General features: G+C 38.8%; 1 protein-coding gene across 6 annotated transcripts in view; it reads left to right on the top strand.

Annotated features, from left to right (window-relative positions):
• The first annotated feature begins 3,459 nt into the window (after positions 1–3,459).
• Positions 3,460–18,662, top strand: part of atp11b (ATPase phospholipid transporting 11B) — a 65,573-nt gene continuing 50,370 nt past the window's right edge. For 4 of the 6 annotated variants that reach the window (XR_015776583.1, XM_088077480.1, XM_088077481.1 and 1 more), the window contains exons 1-6: positions 3,461–3,792; positions 12,384–12,500; positions 13,614–13,703; positions 15,772–15,852; positions 16,259–16,366; positions 17,782–17,910. Coding sequence is in view for 5 of the 6 variants with exons in the window: in XM_088077480.1 (XP_087933606.1) it covers positions 3,766–3,792; positions 12,384–12,500; positions 13,614–13,703; positions 15,772–15,852; positions 16,259–16,366; positions 17,782–17,910 (552 nt within the window). In the remaining variant the exon portion in view is untranslated. Of the gene's footprint in view, positions 3,793–12,383; positions 12,501–13,613; positions 13,704–15,771; positions 15,853–16,258; positions 16,367–17,781; positions 17,911–18,662 lie in introns of all 6 variants that reach the window. The other 2 variants (XM_088077482.1, XM_042514199.2) reach the window with 2 other exon arrangements.

Raw genomic sequence — 18,662 nt, forward strand, 5'->3', positions numbered from 1 at the left:
CTTAGTCCCTGAAAAAGTTCTAATATTCAGAAGCGTGATGCTTGTATGGAAACACCAGCAACATATGCATCCCTGCCAACCTCTCACATACTATACCCACTCCAGCTGTGAGGTGGGAGCTCCCAGATGTTGCTGCTGCTTCAGTGGGGTTATGTAAGCCAGTGAAACCATAGAGATTACCCTGACAGTCACATGGGCAGGACCGCCAGGCTCAGGGCTTGCATACAAACACAGACAGATAGCGGATTACCCCCAGGATTTGCAGAGGAAAGCTGTCTTTTTAAGATGAGTTTCTGACATTTCTGCTTCTGCTTGATATACAGTAGAGAAAAAAAGCACACGAAAAGCACGTGACACAGGCTAGTGTATATGATAGATGAGCAGGACTTGAACCCAGGATGTTGCAAACACTGTGGCACAGTCAGTCTGCTGACTCACAGTGGCCTAAAGCTGTCTTAATCCTGGATATAAATGCGTGTTGGTGGCGTTTGGCTTAGCTTCAGTGTTTTTTCCGTTTTTTTAAAAAGGCTTTCATGATAGAGAGGCCTGTAGCAAGAGGTTTTGTGTGTGCGGTGGTGGGACGAGTCACACAAGCACCTTGAGGAGCAAAGTATTGGATGGAAACGATGCAAAAACATGCAAATGCATGTGTATGTTTTACTTTTCTTTCAGGAGGCTAGAGAGAGAGAAAGAAAACACATAACTGCTGTAGCTTTTCTGTTCTTAATATAGCTACTATGGATCACTCCAACTTCATGCTGTCAGTCATATACAGAATATTGAATTGATTTAGAAAGCTCAATCCTTCCAGATACTTATTGATATCTTCATGTCTGGGCGTTTCTCATCCTCCCTGTGTAGAATCATTTATTGTCTGTCCATTGACTGATTGTGATGTACCGGAGCCAAGTCTCAGAGCTGGGAGGGGACAGGAATGGATTCATCACTGGGAGACACTAATACAAGGATGATCTCACTTTATGTGAGATGCTTTCCAAGAGAAATTCAGGAACTACATGATGACTGGATAGCATTGCTGAGGTTTAGAAGAAAGGGAGGCAAACACATGCCTCATTAGTTCTATGTTGTTCTATTTTGGATTTTTAACTCTGAAAAGGTGCCACAAAATCGAAGAAAACAAAAGGACTTGAATGATAACGTGTCCATGGATTAATGTAGAAAGAACCAGTTTTGCAACTCATTCTTTTTTCAAACCTTCCCAGGAGATGAACAAATCCTCTCTGGCTTAAGAGATCTCAAAATGCACTGAAATGTTAGGATTGCTAGCAGACCAATGGCAAAAAAAGAGGGTCTTTATTAAGAAAAATTCATATTAATGAAGCTCTTAACACTAGATATTTACACAGGGACTCTGTTTCAAAACAGTGCCACAAAATAGCTAAGTCTCACAGCATGCTTTTTCACTAGAAGCATTTTTGTTTTTGCATCACAACCCTTCCCAGAACTACAAATATCTTTATTTGAACCTCCCTGAGTGATGGGGAGAAACTGCATGTACCTCCCTCCACTATAAATAACCATATTTCACAGTTTGTGGCTATGATAAATGGTGTGATTTTGGATATCTTAAAGGAAAACATGGATTTATAAACCCATATTGGGGTTCTGGGGGGATTTAAAGTAATTAAAAAATATGACCATTTAAAGTTAAATGTCCCTCCCATTAGCCCACCACCCCGGACCCCCTATAAATAACAAATGGTACCTTATCCTATACAAGTGTGCTAGTAAGTCATGACAGTGTAACAGAGGCCAGCATGGACAACACACAGACACTGAAACTGAAGCAGCTGAACTGGGTCTAGCCATTATAAAGTTCAGTAGTTACACATATGCTTTCCCTACTGTGACATGTAAAATTGTGCCATCCTATTCATGTCACATATAATTAAGTACGGCAATTAGCCCATTGAAACCAGATGAAATTGCCTTGATTTCTTTCAAAAATATCAGAATAAGGCAATAAGAAAAGAGAGAAGACAGAGAGAAATGGTAAGAAATTGGTAAAAAAGCAGAAGAAAATTACCTATGTCAAAAAAAGTCATACCGAGGCATGATGAACAAAAACCATACAACAGCATGTCGAACAAAGTCATGTTTAAAAAAATCATACACGGGCATGTCAAAGTTTAAAAAAAAACCAAACAATTATGTAACAATTTTGAATAGGCTATGTGTATTTATAATATCGTTTTGCCCTAGCATCTTTTGTTTCTCCCCTTGACATTTTTTTCATCATTTTCTAAATCTAGTAATTTCTAGCAATTCGTGAAACATTTCTCACCAGCTAGTTCATTTCCTTTGTTCCCATGTTTTTTTAATTGAATTGCACAAATTTGGTAGGGCTTGGGGGTTTAAATTCTTGTGAAAGGTATAAAAGCAGCACAATTAAAGTGACATTGCTCCACAGGTTTACAAGGTTAAATGCTGACTTTTTGGACCGTTCTTTTGAAACTCTACACTTTAAACTTCTTCAAAATGCTGTACCATAAGTTTTATCAACATCTCTAATGATGACTTTTTTGACCGTTGTTACCACATTGACATTTGGAACGATGAGTTTTTCGACCATTTTTTTCACATGAAATTCTACACTAATGCTATACTATGAGGTTTTTTGGGGGTTTTTTTGTTTTTTTTTTTACATTTTTTAACGATGAATCTTCTTAAACTCTACAATATAATATTCTAAATGCTATATTATAAGTTTTATTGACATCTGGAACAATGACTTTTTCAACTATTTTCCACATGCTATAGTATGGCGTTTGTTCACATACTAAACTCTAACTTTTTTTTTTAATGCGGGGCATTTTCCCTTTTATTTATAGGGTAGTTAAACCGAGGAAAGTAGGGGGGGAGAATGGGATATGGCATGTAGCAATGCGTGCAAACTGAACTCGAACCTGGGTCACTGCACCAGGCTTAGGCATGTGGGGGGCTCTACTCGACCTAACGAGCAAGAGGCTGTTTTGATCCTTCAAAACTTGTAATGTTCCCTCTATGGATCCTTTCTTCCACATTCTATACTATAATGTTCTTCAAAATGCTGTACTATGACTTTTTTTTTTTTTTTTACAGTTGGAACGATTCATTTTTTCCACTTGATATAGCCTAATATGGTATTTTGCGATATACTATAGAATGACTGTTTTCAACCTTTTTATCTGAGCTATACAAGAAACCTTTTGTGCATATGCCTGCATTAATCATTTAGTAAAGCCCCCTTTTTCTTACTCGTCTTTATAAAACAACAACACATATATCACATACTGGGTCATTGTTTTTAAATTATTAATTACTTTACATTTTCTTTTAATCTATATATCTGTCTGTCCGTCCATCCATCCATCCATCCATCCATCCATCCATCTTTGGTGACTGCAGACAGATAGGAGGCGTCGTGAGGCCGCTAGAGAGCAGCCACAGTCTGCACAGAGCTGTGTGTGCTGGCAGGGGGAAACTGATCGTGGCAAAGCAGAGATGTAGTGTAGCTCGCTGGGACTCCGTGGCCAGCCGTCTGTCACTTTTACCGGGGATCATTTGTCTGACATTACCGCGGAATGGGAAGGACCGAATTTCTTGTTTTGTACAGTTACTCTGCATGAATGTGTCGCGTGATGCGACCGAGAGGAGCTACCTTCGGGGGGAGATATTTATGGTTCGGGACGGTTTTGTTGGAGTAGCTAGTTGCTAGCGCGGAGCTAGCGACTGTGCTGGCTACTTGGAACGTATTCGCTAAGGATGCTACGGTGGATACGACAACAGCTGGTAAACCCACTCTCCTGCATTTCTCAGAAGGCTAGCACTCATTATCTCACAGCAGTAGTCGCCTATTTGAGTTCTCAATCCATGGAAAGCTATATAAACTTTGTTTGGATAGCATTTAGCAAGCCAACCTAGCTTATTAGCTGTTGCCGATGTGTCCAAAACAATGTTGTGTGTCTTAGTGTAATGACAGTCAGGTGTAGGTAGTGTTAGCTACCTCTCTAGTTAGCTACTGTTAATTAGCCGACAACGGGCTACTTAGCTAGCGAGTTAAACGCTGAAATAAAAACAGACGGGTTGAGTTTAAATTGGAGTTGTAAGTGGAGTTGAAGTTTGCTTGGTTTTTAACCACAGAATGCCGTTGTTAAAAAATATCCGAGAGTTAACGGTAGCAAGGTGGCTACCAATGTAAAACTTGGCAAAGTTAAACAGCGTTGCTAACTTCACTAACGTTAGCGTTAATTCTTAACGTTTGCTAACACACCGCACTTAACTCATAGTGATTTATTTATTTGTGTTAAGTAAGCCAACAGACTAACTTTAAGAGCCGGTAATATATTAGTTTCAATTGAAGTCTCCCTTTTTGGAACTTTAATGCAAGCTTGACTCGGCCCAGTGTGTTTGTTTTCTCATTCATTACTTCGTATAAATTTGTATGCGCTGGCTACGTTCGAACGTTGACGTTGAAAGATTACATATCCGTAGAGAGCGTCCTGTATTTGCTGTAATCACCTGTTGTTTGCCTGCAAACATGGTTGTGTGTTAACGCCTTGAAATGCAAATGCACAAGTAGAACGGGTGAAGGACAATAGCGAACCATGTCAAGCAAATGAGTCCTGCCGGATTTTGATTTTAACTGATGTTGCCATTGCAGGGAATGATTTACAGGGGTATAGTATATATAATGTGCTTTGAAATCTGTTGGATGAATTAACGATGTGTTTCAGTCATGCTGCAATGTCACAATGGCCATATGATTCTATTTTTTTAGGTAATTCATGTTTGCTCAACTTTGGATAAGAACCGACATAGAAATACAGTTGAAATGAGACTGGTATGACTGGTAGTTGGGGTTTGTTAGCCAGTGAGGGGAGCAGGCCTATGTGAGTGAATGAATGAATGAATGAGTGTTTAGAGATCAGTCACACATTGGTCTAAGTGTTGATGTCTCCACAGCCAGTGAGCTTAATCAATGTTAACGTGTTTCAAAGCTCTCATGTGCTAGTCCCTGTCCCTGAGAACACCCTGTACTTTGGGTCTGGTTAGAGCACTGGTACCCAACTGGTGGGTCATGGTACAACAGTGGGTCGTGAATATGTTAAGGCAGTAGAAAACATTTTATTTTGAATTACAGACCTACATACTTTGTTATGAACCTCTTATCAGGCCAAACTGTTTTTTATTTTGTTGTTGTTTTTGTTTTTTTTGGGGGGGGGGCGACGACGACTATACAGCTACTACAGTACAGCAACTATGTTATTGCCCTGGTATTATTGGTATTATTTGGCCTATTAATGTTCCATTCCTTTGCAGCATCACTGGTCTTAAATCAATAAAATGCACTTTTTTGGGTTGCAGTACTATTTGTTTAATATGTTTTAAGTAATAGCACTTTATCCCTGCGTTAAATTTTATTTAACTGTGTTCAAAGCCCAGGTGTTGTGAAGTAAAACCAAATATATGGTAATATATCTTAGGTGTGGACCTTGAACTAATGACTAAGGAGAAATCTGGACCCAGTGTCTGGACCAGTTTGGAACCACTGGGTTAGAGTGAATTCTCCTTAGCTACAAGTTTGTCTCGCACTCAAAATATCGCTCAGATTTTAAAGGTTAATTTCACTTCTTTTCTTTTTTTTTCTTAAGAGAACCACAGAGAGTTAGACTTCATAGAAAAAGTGGCCTCCTACTAATTTGAGATAGCTCCGTTCATTTGACCCATCCCATATGATTGACCTTCCCATTTAATTAAAAGAGTAATTAAAATGCAACTGGACTTAATGAAAAAGTTTGTTGGGGTGCATTTGTCTGACCTCTATATAAGTTTAAAAGTAATGCAGTTCTGTTTATTTCCTCACATATTCCTTATTACTTACTTCCTTGTGACAGTGGTCCACATTAAGGAGAAAGGAGGAGGAAGGCGGGAGAGTTTGGCAGCATGACAAGCTTTTACTGTCAGTCTTTTTTTCACCAGCAGTGCTGACATTATGCTAGTAATGCATTTCCATCATAAAAGACCTGCTGTAATTACAGCACAAGCAAAGGTAGCAACTGGGAAAACCCTTAGACATCCTGTTCTGCAATGACTTGAGAACTTTTTGTCATCTCCAGTACTTCCTATGGGGCATTGCATATAGCTGTTTATATATTATTGCTGGCTATTTTCCAAAGCATATAAAATGTTATTCTGACATGCTGCCTTCCAGGCAGCTCCTGGTCCATGACCACATGATATGAAGGTCAACTCACATATTCTAATATTTGTGTTTCAATGCAAGAAACATCCAAATACATGAAGTCCTCTATATAACTTTTGTGACACATTATTAGGTTTTGTGTTTTAAGCTTGATTTCCCAAAGGCTTACTTCACCAGTAAAGCTTCTCTGCAGCAAGGCTTGATATGTCTTATATAGCATTTTGAATATAGCCTTAATGCCTAAAGAGAAAAGAGCTTTCAAAATTGTCATTGCTTGGTAATGCAGTTGCAAGCAGTGACTAGTGTATGATGCAATTTTGAAAAACAAAACAAGCCTAGAGGTTTTAAATGGTCACTTTATTGCATTACCTCAATCAGGTTTCAGTCTTTGCAAGTTTTTTTTATGTCAGAGTGAAATGGAAAAGAAACCTAAGAAGTGTAATTATATGGATCAGTATCATTTGGTATTTATAACATTAGGTACACTATGCATCTTAGCTAGCAGTATGCACACTTTTGTCAGTCTCATTTAGGATAATTCAGACATTGCTGCAGCAACCTAGCAACCCTAGTAATCTACTGTAATAAAGTAGAAAAACATTTGATAATTTACTAGCCAATGCCACCCTTGATGCAGATATTAAGTTCCATATCATTTGTAGCTTGGCTGCAGGTTTCTCATTCCATGCCACTTGTTGTTAGATATCTTTTTGGCATGCCTGTAGTTATTTTGTTAGCTGTTGTCATCAGTAATACAGTCAAAAGCAGCACCTATCACATCTGACTAGAAACACCCTTGCTCTCTCTCACTCCCTCCCTCTGTGTTGCAGCTCTTTCTCTCTTTATTACTTGCTCTTTATGCAACGCCTTCTTTCCATCTCTGATTAAGCATTTGATTAAATGCCTCTTAGTCGACGATACGACTCAGTGCATTGACTTGGTTGTGATGCATTAGTCTGTTCTGTTGCCCAGCCATTGTTCCGGGCGGTGTTTCCCCCAAGGCACTGTGGGACTTGTAGGCTGTATGCAGGGAATAATTACCTGTCGGTCTTACAAATTGATGGATGCATGAGAGTCAGGGGACAGAATAAAAAGTCTGATTTCAGCTGTGGAGAATTTTACAAGAAAGCCACATTGGAATACCTGCTATGCAGTATATACTGTATGTCAGTATTATTTGTTTATAGGTTATGGTCAATGTGGAAACTCAAAATTTCAAAGCTCAGCCGGCAAATGTGTGGCGTAAAAATGTGTGTGTCTTGATATTCAGTATTGGCCTCTTTGTGCAATATTAATGATTCCTAAGCTCTAAAAAATCCTTTTTTGACTTATCCTCTACCTGATTTGTTTATCTTATCTTTTGAGAGTAGTATAAATGTAATGGGGGAAATGAAGAATTGAAAGTGGCTCCTACTTGGATTCACCTCATTAGTGTACTTAATGAAACGGTTAAGTGCCCCTAATATGTGCCAGTCATACCCAGCCATCAGCCAAGTATGACATCATCTCTATGCAGACATTTCAACTCTGTTTTTTAAATAAAGGCAGTTCCAAATGTGTAAATCTGGCAATCTAGATAGACTTTTAACTCTTTGGCTCATCATTACTGCTGAATCCTGACTATGTCAGGAACATCTGAAAGTTTAAAAAGTATAGTCTATGTATTTTTAAGCAAATACAATAGTTACAGCCTGCTTTGGATTAAGTTTTGATATTAAACAAAAATAAATTTAATATTGGGACTTGTTGATTGCTGTAGGGCTACAGAGGTGTATATACATGAATCAAATGAATGATTGTGGTTTTAGCTGTATGAGGCCTTTAATTAGTGATGTATTTGTCTGTGCTGTGTAGAGTGAAATAGTAAGAGTTTGTCTGGGGAATCAGCAATAGGTACAATCCATTGTTTGAATGCTTGTGTGTTTTTCACAATTTAGAGTACTTTATATTGGTGATTTATTTTTTCCTCCTCAAGTTTACCCCTTAAAGCTAAATACAGCAGGTACACTTTACATCATGTAATTCTCTTGTTACAGGCATTATTTACAGGTAAGACTAATTTACTGGACACAAATGAGATACTGCAGACTGATATTGTTATTTGCTGCCTGAAGAGGAGCATACACCTCAGGCATTTGAGTCAGGATAGGCCCCAACAAAGGGACAATATATGGTTTTAAATCTTGATTAAAAATATCTATGTCATTACCCACCAAGCATCTCAGTGCGTCTTATTACAAAGATCATCCTGGTGTGACATTGCTGCACATTTGTATGATCATCTATTGTCCAGGGTAGATAACACTGTTGTTGTGACTGACAGATTAATGTCAGCTGACTAATTTGATTGCTTCTGGTTGGTGAAGTGTGTGTATACGCTTGCAACAGGCCATCTTTGATTGAATCACAGCACGACATTTACTTTCCTCTTTGTTGGAGTACTTGCTTTTTCTATTCATTGTGCAGACCAACATTCATAATCTGAATTATGTGAAGAGTAATGTAATTTTGCATTGATTCTTCAGCATTGAAAAACATGTAGCTGCATCAGGCATTAGCCTGTTGGATCACCTTAACTCTGTATATGTTGGTGCTGGTGGTGATAAAGACTGGAGACAAATTAGCAGAGGTGATACTAGCCAATAGGAACATTTTGTCATATCAGCCAACTCTGGTCCATAGCTATATAAACTTTGAATGACCCTGGATGTAATCAGTCATCTGTATGTTCACTTGCTTCTTCAACAATATGAACCAGACACTCATAAAACAGTTGCTCTTTTCAGTGCAAAGTGTCATTAGCCATCCACTGAAGCTTGGGCAACAATTAGCCCACTGTGTTCAAAACCAGGGTGAGGTGCTTTCCTTAATTTCACAAGGCCACATCTTTTTAACAATTCAACACAGCATTTTGCATGTTGTTTCTGGCAGTTAAGCTAACTTGAGCTACTGTGTGTGCAAAGATATTAATGATTAAGCAACTTCACTGATAGCTTAACTGAATGATGTTGTGGTAAAGAATGTCCCTCTCCTCAGACTGTCAAACTGGGTGGAGAAAGGCAATGAGAAATTATCTCCTTCAACCGCCACCATCAAGGTCCCTTACTGTAATCCTGTTAAGGTGTATTAAGAAATGTGTTACTGCCCTAAGGTACAAAATCACCATAATCTCTCTGCAGGGATGTAATAGCTTGTTGATCAATGCCAGTGACTCAACAACTTCTTGGTTAGATGCAGGCATTTCCTGCTTACAAAACTCACTTACTGGGTCGTCATAGCTGGTTCATAAACGTTGATTTAAAATCATGATTAAGTAATGTTGGTTTAAATGCAGCCAGTGTTAACAAACCGTGGTAGTATTGGGTAGGTTTTCGTTTCCTACACCGTCAAACTCTGGTTGCACTAAACCATGAAAGCAGTACTGTATGTGCAGCTGGTGTGATGCAGGATGTTGCTTTAAAAGGTTTTCATTGTTTACATGCTCAGTTGACCTTCTCTTTAAAATACTATAGATTTGTGATCAAAGAGAAGTAAACTGGCATTCTTCAAGCTCATAAATCAAATAAAGTTTTTTCCACAACTCCCCATAACTTGTGATTTAAAAGTTTAGGAAATTTAATTATTTTGGCAACTATTTAACCCAGTTTAGCACTGTAGGCCTTAACCAGGCTCATTTATTAACGCTAGATTTGTGAGAATTTCACATTAGCTGACGAGCGCAAATGTGCTACAAGTAGGGATGCCCGATAATATAAGCACAACATCAGTATCAGCAGATATTGGCTTTAAAATGAAATACTGGTATTGGCCACCTCCACCCTAAAGAAAAAAAAGCAGTAGAAGTGGATATATTTGTATCAGTTATCAGCCAAATGAGTTGCTACAAAGCTACAAAGGCCCGAAACGTTTCTTTTGGGAGAAATGTGCTACAGCTTTAGAATTTAAACTTTTTTGATTCAGCATTATTTCTCAAGCTGTAATGGAAACAATTTGGCCTGTTGTAATGTGTTTAACCTTGTCAGCCACCATATCAGCAAAATGCTGCCGTTTGCCATGAATGACTAGCACAGTGCACTAGAGAGACGGTGTGGTTTAAGTTCAGCTCTCTTGCTGAGTCTCTGTTGTTTACCTTGATGACGTATTGGAGGTGTTCTAGTCACAAACCACAGTAAGAGCGAGCTACAGCTCTTCCTCTAACAGCTCATGTGGCTGTTTCTCAGTTCCTCCCTGCAATATTAAAAATTGATTTGCTGACCAAATATAGCAAAATACATCCATGGCTAGTTTATTAGACTTATTTCTATTGAAGAGTCCTACTGTTATTGTTCAGGTGAGACAATTTGTAAAAACTGCAAAGGGCTAACATCTGTGCTGTCGCAGTTCTGTCTTAGTGTTAGGTGTGGGGCATGTATTTAATAAACAATAAGAAACGAGCAGCAGATGGAGAGCTTGAGAGAGTGAAACAGAAAGGCAGTAATAGTTTACATGTGTCCCTGAACAGAGGTGAATCTGTGTGGGAGTGAGTGACGTGGCCCGGATACATTCCTCTGTGCATGCGTATGTGTGTGTGTTTGTGTGTAAACCTACGTCATAGAACATTTGCAAATGATTGTAAGCACTTGCTTTAACTGTCTTAGAATAGCAGTCGGTACGCATGTGACACACAGGACAGTACCAAAAAATGATACTAGAACTAAGTAACAAAAAAAGGATAGATAGCTAAAAGTCCATCTCTTTGTTTTGGTGTGCATATGAAAGGATGAAAAATCAGCAACATTACCTGATAATATTAAAACCCTCTCTAATATAAACCAGTGGGTAAGAGACTTTACATTTTTTGCATGTTTGACATTCATAGCCAAAGCTAGCCAACTACCTTTTCACACTAATTTCACACTCAATACTTCTTAATTAAGTTGCCCCGCTTTTATGAACATATATTTAAGCTTTGTCTACTATTTGGTCTAAATAACCAGAAAATGTGTCTTGCTAGTCCAACATGTTTTAACCACCTAGACTACCTGGCTGCTCAAAGCAGTTGGAATGGAAACATGCAATAACAAACAGTAGCAGAGCAAGAAATATTTACCGTGTTCTCCCTCTTGCACTGTAAGCATATGTCATTGTCTGTACCTGCATGATGTAACACTAGGAGTGTCTGGTATTGTTTCTCTGTGTTTTTCTCACTAAAGAATCCTTCTAGTTTCAAAATAGCCTCTGCTGCAGCAGACAAAATAATTGCCCATAGAAACTATCCAGTAAGGGAAATCATACTGAATTGAACAACATAATGTTGCTCTTTGGAGATTTAAGTGTTGCATAGACTTTCAGGGGTTAGTTGCTTCTGCTTAATGCCAACAATATAAAAGATCTTGCCTAACCAAAAAAAGGTAATAAAATAGCTGATCTCAACCCCTTGAAGCCTAAGATGAAATACTTATACTGCTTTTTTTTTGTCAAGCCAGCACTCCAAAATCCCCAAATATTCAGTTTTCAACTATACAGTAGGAATGCCCTAACTAATAAAGGTTCTGTATGTGACAGTCAGGGCATTAATATAGCAGCACACCACTATTGGCAATGTAAAGATATAGGCTAGTTGAGTAATGGCATCCTGAGGGGGGAATGAAGTCAGAACACCTTGGTGTGTGAGGTTTTCCATGGTTCCTTGCGGTATGGTGGTCCAGCCGCCTGTGCTCTGTCATGTTAGCGCACATGGCTATCACACTTGGCGTTGTGCGCGTACAACATTTACTGCTGATATCAAGGCATTGTCATTGAGAAATCATAGTGCCCACCCTCCAGTTACCCCCCGGTTAACACTGTTACCTCTGTCAACACTGTTCCCGTTGTTTAGCCCTGTTAATGGAGTTAGCACCATTAGATGTTGTTGCCAACTCAGTCACCTCCATGTTGAGATCCATGACTAGACAACTCATGCAGTCTGAACCTCACACAGAGCCCCAATAAAGTAACTTTGATAAAAAAGACATACATAAGAGAATTTATATTTATTGTGCAAAGAATAAACAAGTGATGTCTAATATAAGGAATGTACTAAGAGAGATACATAACAGTAAGTAACCTGTTTTCCCTCCTTTTCCACTTTTTCCATTTGTCCCTTTCTTCTGCCCCACCCCTGTCTCTCTCCCTTCTCATATATCCTCCCTTCCCTCAGGGCTTTGACCCCCCTCATCAGAGTGACACCAGGACGGTTTATGTGGCAAACCGTTTCCCGCAGCATGGCCACTACATACCGCAACGCTTTGCTGACAACAGAATCATCTCCTCCAAGGTATTAAGTGTTGTTCAATTCACCAATGGTATTTTACCCATTGTGTAATGGATAAAGTATTTCATGTTTGTCAGTTAGAATGAAGCAATTTGTCTTTTTTACTATGGTTTAATTTTCTAATTGTCTACATACGTTCTAACTACGTTCTTAAAAAAATGTTTTAACTAACTTTGTGCAGAGAAGATGAGTGATTGAAGTTTACTTATGGATCTGACTTGAAAACAGCCAAAACCTCTCAGACATTAGTCGGTCAGTTGGAGGACTAACAGAGAGATAATAATCCCTAAGGGGCTGCTGCCTCCCACCAGCAGGAATGGCTGTTATTGATCAGCCAGTTGATTGAATGATTGACAGTAGGGTTAAGTCACGTGAGTCAGAATTAAATTGATTTTAAGGCATTCATTTTTAAGTGACATAAACAGCTCACATAAAAAATGGCTAGTCTGGGTGAGGCTGTGAACTAATGTGATAAACTTCACCTTGGTAATGTGAAATGTGTCATTAAAAATACATGCAGAAATTAAACAAAAAACCCTCCATCAGCTTTTCTTTCTAGACCATGCATAGGAAACGATGAATTGAAACTTAAGATTGAAGCAGCAACAGTCTGAAACAGCAGAGCCCATGGTCTAGTGCAGCTTGATGAACTGCTTCACCACTTACCATAAGACTTTTATGTCAGAATAACAATTTAGCATATTCCTTTTACTTGGAGCTACGAATGTGCATTATAATGAAGTCAGCAACTCTGAAAAAAGTGAAAATAAAATATCTGAGTACACCTAAAAAAGATTATTTTAGTACTTAAGTTATTTGATGTGTATTTTTTTTTGTCAGCCAACAGGATTCGCATGGTTTTTGTGTCTCACATACTTAACAATTAAACTAATATCTTTCAACAACTAATTCAAAATGAATACCATTTTTTAATGTGTCAGTTTACAGTATAGTCTGAAACAGGCTAAGTTCTCCTGCTGTTCTTAAATGCAATTCTGACTAGCATTTTTTAGGGTTTATAAGATCCTCAAATATTTGATACCCACATATAACCTGCTCATTCGATACCCTTTTACTTAATCTTTGTCCTAATTGTTTTTTTTCTTTCTCTTTCAGTACACAATTTGGAATTTTGTCCCAAAGAATCTGTTTGAGCAGTTCAGAAGAATAGCCAACTTCTATTTTCTCATCATCTTCCTTGTGCAGGTAATAACACTCATAAATGCACATACACACTTCATTTTTGATGGTGACAAGTCAAGTGCAACCTCAGTATGCCCTAAAAACAAATCTGTGCATGTCTGTTTGTGCGTGCACGAGTGAGTGACTCATCGACTTCTAGGGACCAGCAGAGAGGCAGGTCTGCCTCTGTATTAAAACGTTACACCCACGCATTAAGTAATATGTGTGTCTTTACAGCCGTCCTAAGGCGTTAGGCCTTCACTGTGCATCAGTCAGCCTGTGCTGAAGTAGGATTTGGCTTTCAGATTTTTCAGCCTTCTCCTGATTTATTTGGGCCTGTGTAGTGAAGCCAGAGCAATCGACTTGACTCTGTCTAAAAAGGCTCTCTTTTCACCCACTCAAGAAGCTGAAGTCAGCTTAGTCTCAAATCATTGAATTGAGGGCCTCTTTTCATCTTGACGTTGTGAACACGGCGTTTTCTCAGATGGCCAGTTTGACCGTTTTTAGATGGCTGATTCCGAGATTGGCTGCAAACCGTTACTTCCCTTAGCAAAACAAGTCAAGAACAGCCTTAGTCTCATTATAATGCATGCAAACTCTGAATGTTTTTGTGAATTTAATGTTTGTCTCATATGACGTTATGATTTAAAACATTTTATGTAAAACAGCCAAAACATTTTTAAATTTGAATTTTTCATTGTTGCTCACTAACTCCTCTTGCATTTTTTGAGTCCGCTGCATGGATTGTTCTAGCAGAATTTGAGGGTGTAGTTACCCTTTAAAGAGAAACTTCAATTGCCAATTTTCAACCAGTCTTGCGTCAAAACAATGTGGGTGGTGTGTTTGGATGAACTCTTGTATACCTCCCTCTATCTAACCAAGTAGATATCTCTCCTCCCTCCCCATCATTCAGCTGGTTCTCTGGACCGTTGCCTCAACTACAGGCTGTACTTCTGAAACTTTATTATTATTTATTATATTTCTGGCAACCCATGTTGCGACAGCAGACACATAGAGTGAAGAAGTGCATCAAGAGACAGACCCGTCCCTCCCTCTGCCTCAAACTCGGACCAGAATCCAATCCAAACAGTAACACTAAGTGCTGGTCGAATGTAAATCAAGATTATGCTACTATATTGCCTATCTCTCACCTAAAATATTTTCAGAAACATTTTTAAGATTACTGTTAAATCGGAATGCCGGCCACTATTGTATCACACACGAGTGAACATTAGGTCACCCGCCAGTGGGTGCATTTATCGGTCTGGCATGAGGCAGTACATTCTGGTTTTCTAGGTTTTTTACATCTTGAGCAAAAGCAAATACCATAGACACTTTTCTCTCTTTTGCATTTTTGCTCATATTCTCTCAAAATCAGCAGCCAGGAAGTAGTTGCAGCTCTAGCTAACAACTGTGCTGTTGGTGTAATGTTAAGCAACAAAATCTTAAAATGATATCCAGCAAGTAATGCCAGAAAAACTTATAGAACACATCACTGTCCTTCTATGTTCTGTGATTCTCAAAAGTATTATAGGCTAGTCTGCAAAAACAGTTCTATGTAGCGTGTTCTCGTGGCTGAGTCGAACCATATATCTGCATACCACAGAACCGCAAAGTCCCTGGTTTGAATCCGCTACCCTGCCTCCCTCTCGCCACTCATTTCCTGTCTCTCTATAGCGTCAACTGTCCCATAAAGGCAAAAAAATGCCATGATTTGCAGAAAATGATGCTTGACTTTATGTTTTTTTAATCACTTGAGTTTTGAAAGAATATGTGTGCAACTTTCTGAACAAAAAGCTCTTGATTGATTCCCCAAGGTTTGGAAAGCTGTTTCTGCTCCAGTAAATGTTGCTTTTGAGGCTTTTCATGTGTTGTTTTGTTTGAGTGTGTAATTCTGAACTGACAGTTAACCTTCATGGGAAGTTATAGGGGTTTCCTGTTTGACACATCAGCCGCTACTTCTTTCTGTTGTCTTTTTAGTTTGCTTTTTTTCTCAGTCATATGCACTACTACTGAGACTGGTATCTTTTTTCCACTGCACTTCCAATTCATTGAAACCTGTGCAAAACAACCCCTGTATTTGTCTTTACAGTTAATGATAGACACCCCAACTTCCCCAGTCACCAGCGGCCTGCCTCTCTTCTTTGTGATCACAGTAACTGCCATAAAACAGGTGAGAACAGAAACACACGATGGCTTCCTCTTTGTTGGGCTGAAAATGGGGAACTTGCGTTCATGTAGTATCCTACCCTAACCCTAACACATTAAAGTTAGTTTGTAGTTGACTGATGATAAACAACTTGTTTCAGCTTATTATTCAGCTGAGTTCTGATAGAAATAAAACCTTTTGTTGTGTAAATGTCATCAATGTTAAATATATTCTGGATGCTTAATTTACTAACCTGTCATAAACTTTGCATCGATATAAACAGCTGTTTGAAATATCTTAAATAGCTATTGGTCACATCAGTTGATCAATGACTATTTGTGCCAGCACAGTATCACCTTCACTGATCAATAATGCTGTTTTAAAGTCAGTTGCTGCATGTTATCAGTTATTGGTTCAATTCCTTTATTAGGGCTATGAGGATTGGCTGAGACACAAGGCGGACAATGAGGTAAACGGGGCTCCAGTGTTTGTGGTTCGCAGTGGAAGTCTGGTCCAGACAAGATCCAAGAACATCAGGGTAAGACGGCAATTACTACACCGTGTGGGAACTGCATTATACCAGCTGTTCCAGTTCAGAGCTTTACTTTTGGTTTAAGACATTACTTCTATCAAATCAAAGGATTGTGCTTTAATTTAGCATTTGCCAATGGCAGTGGCCAATGGTCTTCTGTTTTGTCACATCAATTTTGCACAGACTAAAAAGCAGGGCTCAAGACTACAGACTGATGATCGTCTCCCAGTAAACTCCTAGCGGACGCATCCTTTTTGTTTCTCCGACAATACTGCACTGTAAACAGTGTTTATAACAGTTCAGTTATTTTCTTATAATGAGGATATCTTTGTTTCTCTGGCACACAGGGGGAAATAAATAACAATAATAAAAAAATGGTATTGGCTATTGTCTAAATTGTTAAACTTCAGTATTTCAGTTCCTCTCAGTTTTATAGTTGCATCTCTAAATGTTAAAGGGTAAGCTTGTACCTAAAAGTAGGGTTGTTTTTTTGCAACTCTATAGCCAACTGCCATTAAAACTTAAGCTTGGCTTTTAAATTCCCTGTGCTTGTGGTGTTTCTCTAGAACTAAGCTGTATGGAAAGAAGATATAAAATATTGTTGTTAATGAAAAGAGATCTGTTTCATTTGTTAGGATTGCAAGAAACTGGGGTGGTTTACACAAAGCAATGGGGATGTTCTGTGAATGAGGTATCTGTTACAGTCTTTGAAAATAAGATAAAAATAAAATTTGTTTGAAATCCATAGTTTACTAGATGGCATTATTTGTCTTTGTAGCCCGTTGTTTGCTTGAAGACCACTAATGTGCCATAATAGCCAATTCTTGAGCTATTTGCATATTTACAGCCTTGACATTACCTCTTTGGTCAGTGTTGAGGTGTCTGCTGCTTGTAGATCAGAACACTGTAGCGCACACAAATCCTCAGAGTTCAGGCTGTGCTACCTAAGTGACGTGTGTCCTTTATTGAATCAGTAAATGAACCTCTCAAGCTCGTCAAGTACACTTGATATGTTTACCCAGTCACAGCCAGCAGACTTGCTGTCTACAGGAGGGAGTTATTTTATCTAAAGTTCAACTGAAATTAAGTTGCTTTTTTGTCTGCTACGACATGTGCATCTATTCTGTAAATCGTGTATCCAGTGCTCTTCTTTGAGGAAAAAAAGATAGAAAGGGAATATTTTTTCTGTTCTTTTCTGAACATTAAGTTGACAAACTTTGTCTCCACTTTGGTTCTTTACAAAGATGAGATATTATGAGGTATAACTTTTATGAAAATTCAGACTGAAAATTAAATTCAACTCCCTTCCTGAAAAATGTACTTAAGGGTAATTTCAAAACAGTGTAAGTAAATGTTATTATAAAACTTAAACACTATCGACCTTGATGTGTATGTGTGTGTTTTACTGCCTGTCTGTCCAGGTGGGGGATATTGTTCGTGTGGCTAAGGATGAGACATTCCCAGCTGACCTGGCATTGCTGTCATCAGATCGTGCAGATGGCACCTGTCACATCACCACAGCCAGCCTCGATGGAGAAACCAACCTTAAGGTCTGTGTGTGTGTGTGTGTGTGTGTGTGTGTGTGTGTGTGTGTGTGTGTGTGTGTGTGTGTGTGTGTGTGTGTGTGTGTGTGTGTGTGCGTGCGTTGGTTTTTGGGAGTGTATTTGAGAATTTCTGTGATGTGTCTGAGTTTCTGGCATAAAACTTTCTAACAGCCTACTAGTGCTACTATTTGTGCTGCAAACAACCATTTGATTAAGTCAACAAGATAGCTGCTTGTCCACATCCAATCCTGCAATTCAAAACTGCAAACGAGTCCACTGCTCCACCTGCTCCCCCGTGCCGTGTAAACAAGTTACATTCATCAAAAAGTTTACATTTAGTCCTTGAGGTTTGATAAACATGTTGTGTGCATTTCCTTCAAAATAACACAATCACTGAATAGATTTTAAAATATTTTGTGGCCGTTCTTTTCATCACTGCCTTTGTTGATGTTTTGCAGAATTTTGTGTAAAACCAATAGTAGGACTTGAATCATGTTACTGACATGGTTGCAACCTCATGCTACTCATAAATGAGTTTTAGTGAGGCACACAGTCGCTCACCTGGTAGAGCAGGTGTCCCATGTACAAAGGCTGTGTACTTGCGCAGCAGCTGCATGTTCGAGTCTAACCATGGCCCAGTGCAACCCCCTCAAAAATATGAATTGTAGCACTCACCCTCCTAGGTTGTCTAAGGCTTTCTTATCGAATGGCATTCAGAAGAGCAGAGTGCATGGAAAATTAAAGCACATAGTGCAAAC

This window comes from Plectropomus leopardus, chromosome 5 (genome assembly GCF_026936395.1).
Source record: "Plectropomus leopardus strain MGB_pleo_1.0 chromosome 5, ASM2693639v1, whole genome shotgun sequence".
Lineage (NCBI taxonomy): Eukaryota > Metazoa > Chordata > Actinopteri > Perciformes > Serranidae > Plectropomus > Plectropomus leopardus.